Source organism: Amphiprion ocellaris, chromosome 17 (genome assembly GCF_022539595.1).
Source record: "Amphiprion ocellaris isolate individual 3 ecotype Okinawa chromosome 17, ASM2253959v1, whole genome shotgun sequence".
Taxonomy (NCBI): domain Eukaryota; kingdom Metazoa; phylum Chordata; class Actinopteri; family Pomacentridae; genus Amphiprion; species Amphiprion ocellaris.
In genome coordinates this window covers 23564680-23577667 of record NC_072782.1, presented here as the reverse complement: position 1 = coordinate 23577667, position 12988 = coordinate 23564680, and the positions used below count along the sequence as shown (strand labels likewise).

Here is a 12988-nt window from a genome sequence, read left to right as displayed (position 1 = left end):
CACCGCCCCCTTCTCTCCCCCCAGCCCCTGTCGTCTCACTGTACACCACCTTCCTACTCTGGGGAGGTGGTACAACCCCTACAGGGGGCAAATTTATTTTTGGCTGTCACAGGGGTCGGGCTAAGGAGAGAGGGGCCAAGCGCTCCTGAATGCTACAGAGGATTTGGTGAGAACGCTCCACTCCCTCAGCCCGTCCCACCCTCAGCCGCTTTCTTCTTTCTCTCTGTGTCCTGTGTTTTGTTTGGCCAGTACAATGACTGTCGGGAGAATGGAGAGCGCTGCACTGTTTGATGCTGGGAAGAAAGGTCGAGGCCTGAGGGCCACCAAAGAGCTCAGTGCTGGGATTGTGGTCTTCTCAGAGTCCAGTTTCTCCGCTGTGGTTTTTGACAGGTATGAGTCCTCTGGTTGTTGCAGTTTTTTGTCTAGACAGACAGGTAGAAGGACTAGTCTTATCTCACTGAGCTTGCTTTTGCAGACCTGGCAGACAGACTGCAGTGTGTTGTGAACAGAGGGCCTCTTCACCTTCTGTGGGCCATGACCTCATATCTAGATCCCCAAATTCTCATGACACCAGCAATGAGAAAGCTGTCAAGGTGTCATGTGAACTTGGGCATGACATATTTTGGGGTTCAGTTTTCAAAAGCAAGGAGGCTCCACCAAAACGATTATTGGCATCTTGCAAGCTTTCAGATTAATGTCTTAATATAAAATCATTTTTAAGAATTTGCCGTGACCTTGCATGTGGTGTTGTTTAAATGCTACATGTTACACTTGAAATATTGTGATGGTTAAGTTGTGTTTAAAGTTTTTTGGATGTAGCACCTTTCACCTAAAAGAGTGTTTTACATGTGGAATAAGTAAGCACACTCTTTTGCATTATTTCCAGATATGTAGTGAATCTGAATGCTGCTTCTCTTTACTTAGCTTTGACTTTGGGGGACAGAAAGCAGACCTGTTTCAGATAATCTGAGAGGACTGGATGCTTCATATTACAGCAAAAGTCAGTTGTGCTTCACTGAGTGGGTCTCCGTGAGGACTGGAACAAAAAAGTTTTGAAAGAATTGCAGCTAAGGTTAAAGTTTTGCCACCAATACCAGTTTTGTTTCATTATTGTTAAAGTAATAGTTCACAAAATACAATATGCTTAAAGCTTTCTTGCTAAGAGTTCAGTGAGATTGATGCACTTCTCTTGTGCCTTGCCTGTATAGTTGAAGTTAACAACTTGGCTCATCATGAAGACTGGAAGAGGATCACAGCTAGTCTGACTCCAAAGTCCACAAGTGCACAAACACAGTGTGAAAATGACCAGCTCTGCTAATGGAGAGTTACTTTAACTGGACACCGTTTCCCTGCTTTTAGTCTTCATATTATGCTAAGCTAAGTTTAGCGACTCCAGTCTTTACCTCCATGTTGTTATATCTTCATCTGCAAGATATTTCCATTATTCTGAACAAACATAATACTGAAGATATTTAACAGAAGAAGCAGAAGACTGGAGGCTTGAGAAACTCGTATCATTTTAGTCTGCTCAGATGTGTAATTTCACAGTACTGTAGTAGTAGTGCAACACTTCCTATGTTTTTGACTAGAATGCTTAGAAGTTTATTACTCCACCAAGGAACGCGGCAAAGTTATGGGACGATCGCCGTTGGTTTGTTTGTCTGTTTGTCTGTTAGCAACATTACTTAAAAACGGATTAACGGATTTGGATGAAATTTTCAGTAAAGTTCAGAAATGACACAAAGACCAGGTGATTAGATTTTGGCAGTGATGCAGCTCATAGTCTGGATGCACGGCTTTGTTCGAGATTTCTGTAAAATTGCGAGATAGTGGCATGGCATCACTGTAACTATGACAACAAGTGAACACTACGTCAGCAGGTGAACACGTGATCGTCAGCAGGCGATCATGTGATCGCAATCCTACTACAAATCCACTGCTGCAGACTTATCAGGATTTATTGGTCAGAAATCATACAACAACTGAACAGCGGCGGAGTACTGCGCTGTCTCAGTGCTTTTCTTGTTAATGAATACTTTTGGTAGCATGTAACTTATCCTAGTTATATTAATGTAAGACGTTCCAACATTGAAGATGATCTAATGCTCATGCTGGGGCAAATCATGAAATAGTGTAATTCAGCTGCATTACATCTTTTTTACAGAAGTGCGCACATTATTCTAGACTTTTCTGTAAATAGTTGTTGTGTAGATGATACAGCTAGGTGCAGCTTGGTTATGTACTCGAATGCCAGACACAGATCTGGTAGGATAGTGTTGGAGCCTTATAAGAGCGAAGAGCTGCAGGATGTTGGCTCACCGATTGTGTCCAACACAGCAGGCATGCACTGAGAGGATCTGCCTAATGTCAGGCATGAGCTGTCCAAAACTACAGAAAGGGAAGAGCTTTGAGTGACACGGTGCTAATGTGCATGTTGGGGGGTTAAGCTGTTGCTTCCAACAATTGTTAGAGGCATTAACAAGTCTGTTTACTGTCCTTCTGGACAGGTCGAACAGACTGAATAAACTGTTTACACACAGAGACATGCTGCTGTCTGCTGTTACTTGTGGGTTCAACCACACAATGCAGGTTTCTGTTTGTGTTCAGCATCCAAACAGTGGAACAAAGGTGGAAAAAAAGCATTCTGTGCGATCATGTTGGAAAATCTGGGTTTACTGAAAGAAAAACATTTCTGTGAGGTTTTTGTTATGTGCTATGTTTACATTCATCAGAGCCAAGTACAGTAAAATTTTCTGAAGTTCCTTAAACGTGTTGTGTGGAATGTTTCTCCAGAAATATTAACCAAATTTACGCTTACGATTGTGATATTTGACCAAAATCACTCCATTCTACATGTTTCATTCCAAACTAAACCATTTACACTAGATCCAGTAAAAAACAAAAAAAAGTGCACTCCAAGGCATAAGTTACTCAGCTGTGAATGACAGTCACATGACAAAACTTCAGACTTTGTAGCTGAGCTGCAGGCTGTGTCTACACAGAGCAGAGTGGAGACAAGCATGGAAACAAATGAGAGAGACTGGGAGCAAAATAAAACATATAGAACAAATGTAGCAAGGTCAGAAACAGTATACTTGGATCAAGTTGTTGGAGGATACATTCAGCATGGTGAAATCTCTTTCTAGAGTTGATGTGAAGATTAGTATAAAAAATGTGTTTGTAGAGGTTGTAAAAATGTAAAATAGGCCTTTTCAAATAATCTAACATGTAGAGCCCTCTTTTTTTCCCAGGATTAACACCTATGGGCACTTGGAAAAAATGTTGTACATATTGATTCCAAGTTGTTTGCTTCTTTGTTTGTTAAAATAATTATCAAATAAATCCTTGTTGTTTTGTTTTTTCAATATAATCTATGTATGATAACTTTTTCATTATGCACAAAAACATTTCTGATTTCACTCCTAGTTTGCTCTAGCACTGGTAGTGCTGTTTCCATAGCGATGCAGGACTTTAAACGGAGAATAAAAAATACAACAGAGGAGGAAACTTCTTGGAGTTCCAAGGGTTAAAGATAACACAGAAACAAAATCCTGATCTTGAATCTGAGAGAAACAAAGATTGAAAAAATGTTATCCATAATTTGTAAAATACTGTATGTAAAGAAATATATAAAGAAGAAAAAAATAGCTCCAACAAAGGACATGTGAGCTTCAGAACTGGACCACGGAGCAATGGAAGACGGTGGCCTGGTCTGATTAATCACGTTTTCTTTTCCATCATGTGGATGGCTGGGTGTGTCTCTTATCTGGGGAACACATGGAACCAAGATGCACTATGGGAAGAAGGCAAGCCAGCAGAGGCAGTGTGATGCTTTGAGCAATGTTCTCCTGGGAAATCTTGGGTCCTGCCATCCATGTGGATGCCTCTTTGACACACACCACCGACCTAAGCATTGTTACAGACCATGTACACCCTTTCATGGAAACAGTATTCCTTGATGGCTGTGGCCTCTTTCAGCAGGATAGTGCACCATGCCAGAAAGCAAAAAATGGTTCAGGAATGGTTTGAGGAGCCCAACAAGTGTTGACCTGGCCTCCAGATTCCCCAGATCTTAATCCAATCCAGCATCTGTGGGATGTGCTGGACAAGCAAGTCTGGTCCATAAAGGCCCCACCTCACAACTTCCAGGACTTAAAGAATCTGCTGCTAACATCTTCATGCCAGATACCACAGCAAGCCTTCAGGGCTCTAGTGTAGTCCATGCCTCGATGGGTCAGGACTGTTTTGGCAGCAAAAGGGGGACCAACACAATATTAGGAAGGTGGTCATAATGTCATTCCTGATCAGTGTATATTGTTCTTACATTATTTCTTTTTTAGGAGGTCGTTTTGTTTTAATTTTTTCCCCCATTGTTTTCAACTGGTTGCTGCTAAACATTAAAGCCTTTCTCAGTTTTTTTGACGTCAATGACAGATATTTTTACAGCAGTTTTAATGTGTCCATGTTTCTGTCTCAGTTTGGCGATGCAGGTGTGCCACAGCTGCTTCCGGCGTCAGGCCAAACTGCACCGCTGCGCTCAGTGTAAGTTCGCCCACTATTGCGACCGCACCTGCCAGACTGCATGCTGGGATGAGCACAAGCAAGAGTGTGGAGCCATCAAGAAGGCTGGAAAGGCACCCAGTGAGAATATTCGGTAAGAAAAAAGTCCATCTTGCATGGATCTGAGAGAATATTGTATGAATATAAATCTGTGTTCCAGACAGTAATGTACACAGGCAAAACTAGCAGGCCAAAACTGTCACATCTTAGTAAACAGTTAGAATTCAGCGGTTTAACTCCAGACACCTAATAACAGTTCACCTTTACGGAATTTACACAGACCAGACCAGAATATGTGCAATGGTGAAAGGTTAAATTACCAGGCAGATCTGAGTTAATAACAAAGAACTGCAGAATTAAAGAGACAGAGGAAGGATAGCACATAACAGAAGAGTTGGTGAAAGAGGCAGAAACAAGCAGAAGAACAAAATGAATTATTTAACTGTGACATAAATTTCCCCTTTGTCTCCTTTGTTCTATGACAACCAACACTGAGGGCTAGATCTCCATATTTGCTGGGAATATTTGTTGTAGATGCTGAATTTCTCTAAAATATAAATCAGAATCACCACTTTGTTCCAGACTTAAAAATCTCAACAGTTACATCGTTTGACATTGAACTTTGTGGAGACACTCACAGTCCTCAGGGAATGAATCTGATACATGTGGTGATTTTCCTTCAATTCAGTTCATCTCATCCATCCATCAATTCATCCATTATCTATACACCACTTAATCCTCACAGGAGAGTCTATTCCAGCTGACTTAGGAACTAAACAGTCACACTCACATTCACACCCACACCTAAGGACAATTTAGAATCACCAATTAACCTCAGCATGTTGTTGGACTGTGGGAGGAAGCCAGAGAACCTGAAGAAAACCCACGCATGCACAGGGAGAACATGCAAACTCCATCCAGAAAGATCCCAGGCCAGGATGCGAACCGGAGATCTCCTAGCTGTGAGATGACAGAGCTAGCCAATGAGTCGGTGTGCCACCCCTGAATTCAGCTCAGTTCAACTCATCCGTCCATCCATTATCTATCGATCTGCTCTAGTTTTCAAAGAATCATGCTTCTCAATTGTCTCCAAGGTGCTTGATGGGAGGCTGGACTGATTAACCGTTGCTATGAGCCATGTGGTCCTTGCACAACCAAAATGAGAGCAGTGTCTGTATCAGCATACAGTCAAATGCGTTTCCAGTGGGTGGTGGACTCTGACAAGGTTGATCCATCCCTCTATTCCTGATATACATGGATTCATTCTCGAGGTGCATTTGGGGTAAGGAGGGTGTCATCAGATCGGGACCTTTGGTGTGCACTATGGCAGTTTGCAGCCAAGTGTGAAGCGGCTGAGATGAGAGTCAGAACCTCCAAATCTGAGTTTATATTGTCATCTACCTGTGGATTGCTTCCTCTGGGTTGCTGCCCCAAGCAAATACTTTAAGTATGTCATGATCTCATGAGTGGCAGGAAAATGAAACATGAGTTGAATAGACGGAATAGCGCAGCATCAGCAGCAATGTCTACGTTATACTCAAGCATTATGGTGAAGAGGCACTTAAGCCAGAAGGCGACGCTCTCAGTTTATCAGTTGATTTATGACCCTACAGTCTCTTGTGGTCATGAGCTCTGGGTAGTAACCAAAACAATGAGATTGCATGGTACAAGCCACAGAAATGATTTTCCTCCATATGATGGCTATGATCACTGCTCCTTTCAGTCAAAAGGAGCCAGCTGAAGTGGTTCAACAAATGAACCTCCTCAATGCTTTCCTTTGGAGGTTTTCCAGGCACATCCAAGTGGGAGGAGACCATAGGGTAGACCTAGAGCTCATTGGAGGGAATAAATCTCATCTGGCCTGGGAAGGATTTGGAATCAACAGAAGGAACTGGAAAATGCGGCTGGATAGAGGAATGTCAGGAATGCACCATGGATAAGCAGAAGAAAATGAATGAACGGATGTTGATGTTTCATGTAATACATCTCAGAACGCAGTTGGCAGAGAAAGTTATGTGCACACCCACACTGCTTTGATATCAATACACCACCAGTCTTCTCTTTCTTTCACTCCTAATCTCAGGACACACTTTCTTTTATGTAATTATGCACATCGTGTAGTAGAGCATGTGTCGTCTGCCACGTTTATTGTCCTAGACAGTAGGGCTATAACAGTTATTACCCCAAGAGTCTTGCACATGGAACAAGTAAATGAATCATTCCATCAACCAATCAGGGAGATTTATTATTAGACAGAGTACACAGATGTTCACCATTATTGGACTTAAACTCAGTCCAATAATGGACTATAACTGTCCATTAAATTGTTTTGTCTGATAGGTGTAGTGTATAATCAGAGGTGGCCTCACTAACTGGCTCATATCTACCCATATCTCCCCTGTCCAGCCTGGCAGCTCGTGTGCTGTGGCGTATGCACAAGGACACAGGCATTGTGTCAGACAGTCAGCTGGTCTCGGTGGACCAGCTGGAGGACCACGTGGCTGACCTGTCCCAAGAAGACCTCAAAAAGCTCCAGACTGACGTGCACAGCTTTCTGGAATACTGGTCTTGTGGAAGGAAGCAGCACTCTGTTGACTACATCTCACACATCTTTGGGATTGTTAGTGATTTTGTTTTTTTGTTTTTTTTTTACTATTATGCACCAAAGTTCAATGTTTAAGCTGCTCTAGTCAAAGAATCTTTATAACCCTGTGTCTTCTGTTACCCACTGCTCCCCTCCCTGCATTCTGTTTCTGCAGATCAAGTGTAATGGATTTACACTGAGTGACCAGCGAGGTCTGCAGGCTGTTGGTGTGGGTCTTTTCCCCAACCTGTGTCTGGTCAACCATGACTGTTGGCCCAACTGCACTGTCATTCTCAACCATGGAAAGTAGGTACTTCAGCTGTCTCCTGTGAGCTGGAAATAGCTGTTACAATGTACATATATTGTAGTTTTATTTTTGTCAGGGAAAAATACATCTCTGGCAATAAGACCACTATGGGAATAATAAGACTGTAGAAATAACATATAGTTTTAATATATTCCCAATAACACATAGTACTCTTGTGTTGGAATAACACTATATGGCTGTCAGGTTTCTGAGTGTCAATTTATGTTAGCACACCTTTATATGAGAATATATATTTTGTATATAATGTACATGAGGTACACCAATACAATTATATTTGGATAGATTTAGTGACCTTTGATGCTTTATTTTACAGAAGACCAGAGTAAACTCAAAAGTTTAAATGAACTAACTGTCACTTTATTTTGCAGCCAGTCAGCTCTGAATTCTGCTCTCCACTCTCAGAGGAGGTACGTATCACAGATCACCACCTCAGTCTGTCACAATGTGGCTGTAAAGTGGCTTCAGTGAGAACTACCTGATCCAGATACACACAACACTGTCCAGGCTGAAAGATGTGTGTGTTAAATCTATCTCTCTCCTCACACCCCAACAGAATTACAACACAGAGTACAGCAAGAGAAATATTTACAGTACTGGTATTCAATTTAACATTTAAATTAATCATCCATTAATCATTGATTCGATTAAAAGGAATAATGTTGTCAATTAATGCGTACTGTCTCTGATAAATACACTAATCAAACATATAATGATTAAATGAAAAGTTACATTATTTTTTGCTACACATAGGAATTCATAGATCACCATGAAGCTTAAAAAGTTCAGTTTTCCAAGCTCAGTTAGCCAGCTGCTGACTGCTGGTGTCAATCTGCTCATGTAACTCTCATCAGGAAAATCACTAAGAATATTTACCCAATATTAGGCGTGAATATTCAGTAAAGTATTTACTTCACACTTAATGCATAAGACTTGGCATTACAGGATTGGTCTGGTAAAAATACTTAATATTTTTCTTGTTGTCCACAAATCTCATGTAGATACCCCAACCCACAATAAATGAATCCTACTAACATGTACTATGTGTGCTTCAAAGCCTCATACGTTCTCTTTTAATGTCCCACTGAGTTCCATGCAGTCAAGAAGTGTTAAAACACATCAGTGAGACACTATTCTCCTGCATCACTGTGATTACATACTGTAGTTTATGTCGAGCTAGTCATGCATACAGTCGCACTGCCACAAATACTCACTGGTCAGTCATTTCATTTGATTTTAAACTGAATGTTAACAATGAATCATATATAAATCCCTATTACTATCATACTTGTTTCATGTAATTGAAAAATCAGGGTTTAATTATTCAAAGTTTTTAATCAAACTACTACTATCTGGAATCAGAGTCTGGAGCCATGTACCCATTACACTTAGCCAACTGTTTAACCATTTCTATAGCTATAAATTAGCATTTCATCATAAAAGTTACCCGATTCAGCTTTTACAGCTAACTGCAGTTTTAACAGCTACGACTGATTATTTGTCCAATATTTCAATCATGAAAATAATCCCTAACAAATGTACTGTTTACTGAGTAGTATTTGATCAAAACCATAGTGCCCAGCTATTTAAGAAGTTACTGAACCCATTTTTACATGATAGACCAATCAGCTGCAACCACATACTATGATGTTTCACAGATCCAGCAATGTTTAGGTGGGTGCTATGTGTCCAAGTAACATTTTCATGAATGCAGGACTTCAGATATCCCAGTGGAACAATGCATTGTAATGAGATGACCACCTGTCAGTGGTTTAAAAGTTGTGGCTTATCAGTTTATACTTAAGAGCCATTTTGAAAATATTATTTGCCATTATCCTCTAGTATCTTTAATGTCCTTTTCACATCTTAAGTAAGAATCAGTGTGCTTGCAGCTGGTTGGCGTTCACGTGTAAAAAAAGTATGAAGAGACACACATTGTCGGTTTTGGTCTTGACAAACAAATACAGAATACTGAAGGTCTTCTCCTAATGACTATAAACCAAATGATGGTGATGAGTTGAATATAATGGGCCTGACTCAACAAAATTCAAGTTTTGAGTAACTTAGAACGGCATGTTGCAGGTGTATTTAACCCATTTCTGATAATAAATGCAGATACAGTGTTTGTAGTGTAACTGGACAGCAATGCCCTGCTGGATAACTTCTGCTCTGTACAAGCTGATTTGAACTGTTGCAGAGTTCATTGTATCCAAACCATGCAGGCTGGGACCATAGGACATGCATCATCCAGTCCTTAGAGCTAGTCCTGTCCTCCTCTGTCCCAGGATCGAGCTCCGGGCTCTAAGGAAAATCGCTGAGGGTGAGGAGCTGACTGTCAGCTACGTGGATTACCTCAACCTGTCCGCTGACCGCCAGAAGAAGCTGAAGGAGCGTTTCCATTTTGAATGCACCTGTGAGCACTGCAGCCAGCACATCAATGATGACCTGATGGCAGCTGCTGCAGACAGCGAAGGGGCCAAAGTGAGTGAGGGAACACAGTGACACGCAGACTTTTTGTCTTAATGTGTTCTTATTTTCTCCTTGACTTTGTGTTTCTCTTTCAGCCCTCTGCTGACAAGGTGAAAGAGGTGACCTCCTTCAGTAAAGAGCGTCTGGAGAAGATTGAGAGGTCCCGTATTAAGGGGGATTACCACGAGGTACACCACACTGCTGCCAGCTTCTATTTATTGCCTTCTCTCTTGTTGTCTTTCGCTGTACTTGCTTTTACTCCTTCTGTAAAGCGAGTATCTTTTCTATCCTCTCTCAGGTGTTGAAGTTGTGTCATGAGTGTCTGGAGAAGCAGGAGAACGTCCTGGCCGACACTCACCTCTGTAAGCTGCAGGTGCTCAGTGTTGCCAGTGAGGTGCTGTCATACATGAAGGTCTTCTCGGAGGCTGCAGACTACGCTCGCAGGATGGTGGAGGGATACATGTGAGTGCTAACAGAGCTCTGTGTCACAGTAACTCCACACAAACACCAATACACTGATGCTAAGATTCGGCCAAGACGAGAAATGATCAGTACGGAATAACTGTGAAGATTATAGTAAAGCTCACTAAAAATTGACAGAAAAACTAACCACGTTCCGTATATCTGCCACCATACCAAGATGCTGAGCAACTAAAGGACCAGATTTCAAAAAGTGACGATGCCATATCTGTTGAACTAATTGAACATATTGGCTTATTAGTTTTGTAACAATGTGTAACAAAACTATTTACAAAACCTTCATTTCATTTGGAAATGAAAGGTTTCCATATATTGGAAACCTTCATTTGTATTTACAAGGTCTGGATTTCTTAATAATGAAAAAAGTATCCCACTTACTAGATAATGTACAGTACAATACTCTGCAGCAACTTCCAAGTTTTCTGCAGTTTTAAAGTGATCCAAAAATAGTTGACAACCACCAAAAAGGAACAGTATGTTCCAAATGTGAAAAAATTAAAAATTATTAAAAATGTGGCTGATGTTGAACTCGGGTGTGAGTCTCAACACTGCTTAAACTCGGAGGGGAAAATAAGCAGTTTTTCTTCCCTCTCGATGTCCTTGTCGACACCCATTAATGTGCACGAAAATTGAAATGATCTGAAAACATTCTAAAGGTCACACTGTGGCCTTGCCTCTATTTTTAATGCATTTTGCCCCTTGCCTCCTGCCCTCAAATCAACCCTCTCCTGAGCAGGAAGCTGTACCACCCCAATAATGCCCAGCTGGGGATGGCCATCATGCGGGCAGGTGTCACCCACTGGCATGCAGGACAGATTGAGGTGGGCCACGGGTTGATCTGTAAGGCTTATGGCATCCTTATGGTCACCCATGGACCCAACCATGCCATTACCAGAGACTTGGAGGTACAGTATAATTTAATGTTTGGGATTCTAACCACATACTGAGAACATGGAACTACATGGCAACACATGGTGCTTCATTTTGTACAGGCAGTTCTAACTACATGCTGTCACTCTGTTCTGCTTCCAGACCATGCGCACGCAGACTGAGATGGAGCTAAAGATGTTCAAGCAGAATGAGTCTGTGTATCACACCATGAGAGAGGCTGCTCTGAAGAAGTAATAATCCCCTTCATGACTGATGCTCCTGTCCCTGCAGATGTCCTGATGCACTTCTTAACTCTGCACTGACATATACATACACTGACTGTGCTCTAAAGCACTGCACCCAGTCCCTGTGCCGAGTCTCTGATTCACTGGTGTGTCTGATGATATGCTGGGCTGTTTAAAGCAGCAGATGTAACGCAACATGTACAGTATCTACAATAAAAGTGCCAACACAACATCTGTTGTGACTGCTTACATCAGTTATTTGGATTCTTCTTATTCTTTATTTGTAATAGTAGCAATATTGGTATTAGTGTTGTTAATTAGTTTTCCCATTCAGGTATATTGTCTGTAAATTGTAGATTCCAACATGAGAATCTGTTGTAAAAAAGTAAGATTTAGACCAGGGGTGGGCAATTAATTTTCATATGGGGCCACATGAGAAACTTTGACGGTTGTTAAGGGCCAGACCAGTAAACTTAAAAGCTCTACTCAATATATATCTCAATAAAAACAGTAAATTACACAATACAATGATGTACAATGCCCAACTCTTGAATCTCTGCTCTCAGATCCCAAACTCGTTTAAGCACCTTGTCCAGGCTGATCCATCTGACAGCTGTCTGGTAACCAAGGTCACAATGTTCACTCTCATCTCCTCCAAAAAGACAACAAACTGTAATTCAATGCTCTTGCCCTGATGAAGTTAACTACTTTAGCTACAACATCAGTCATGTGGTTGATTTGTAGCACTGACTTACACAGCACCTCCTGATGTATAATACAATGCAAAAATATCAGTTTCTGCTCTGGGTTTATTTCTGTCACTTTATCTTGCATCCATTTCAAAAGTCCAACATTTGTCCCTGTCATATTTGGACAGCCATCAGTTGTAACAGCAATCAAATTCTCCCATTTTAGTCCCAGCTTGTTCATGCGTGTATTTACCTCAGTGAACAAATCACTCACCGTCGTGGTTCCTTTCATTGGCTGCACAGCTGCCAGCTCCTCCGTCATCTCAAAGGTTTTTGTTAGTCCACGTACAAAGATGAGTAACTGGGCTGTGTCACGGACATCACAGCTCTCGTCCAGAGCCAAGGAGAAAACGTCAAAATCGTTCACTTTGTTGTGCAGCTGAAACTCCAGATTTTCGGCGCTGCTCTCCACCCGCCTCGTTACGGTTCGCCTCCAAAGGGTCACATTAACGAACGCTCCTTTCTTCTCCGGGCATATAAGCGCTGCAGAGTCCACCAGACATTCTTTTACAAACTCTCCATCAGAGAATGGCTTACTGTTTTTGGCGACTTTGTAGGATATTACTAAACTCGTCTTGACTGCTGCATCCCTTGATGTGAGCTTTGGTAAAACAAAGTCATTGCTGCTTTAGCAGTTTAGCTAGCAAACCTTCAGACATCCTCCCCGCTCTGCATCAGTCAAATGTTTGTACTTCTCCGCCAAGTT

The 12988-nt window shown here is 41.5% G+C and overlaps 1 protein-coding gene across 1 annotated transcript; it reads left to right on the top strand.

The window, feature by feature from the left end:
• The first annotated feature begins 108 nt into the window (after positions 1–108).
• Positions 109–11789, top strand: smyd1a (SET and MYND domain containing 1a). Its single transcript, XM_023281588.3, has 10 exons — positions 109–390; positions 4478–4654; positions 6967–7180; positions 7320–7450; positions 7841–7879; positions 9755–9950; positions 10034–10126; positions 10237–10400; positions 11155–11323; positions 11451–11789. Exons 1-10 carry the CDS (start codon positions 254–256, stop codon positions 11541–11543), a joined length of 1413 nt encoding a protein of 470 aa, XP_023137356.2. The 5' UTR covers positions 109–253; the 3' UTR covers positions 11544–11789.
• Positions 11790–12988: the final 1199 nt, after the last annotated feature.

Bases quoted from the DNA above. Each gene is read 5' to 3' on its own strand.
- smyd1a (XM_023281588.3), top strand. From the start codon at position 254: ATGACTGTCGGGAGAATGGAGAGCGCTGCACTGTTTGATGCTGGGAAG. The intron at 7,880-9,754 runs GTACGTATCACA...CCTCTGTCCCAG, and splicing joins GCTCTCCACTCTCAGAGGAG to GATCGAGCTCCGGGCTCTAA. The intron at 11,324-11,450 runs GTACAGTATAAT...TTCTGCTTCCAG, and splicing joins CCATTACCAGAGACTTGGAG to ACCATGCGCACGCAGACTGA.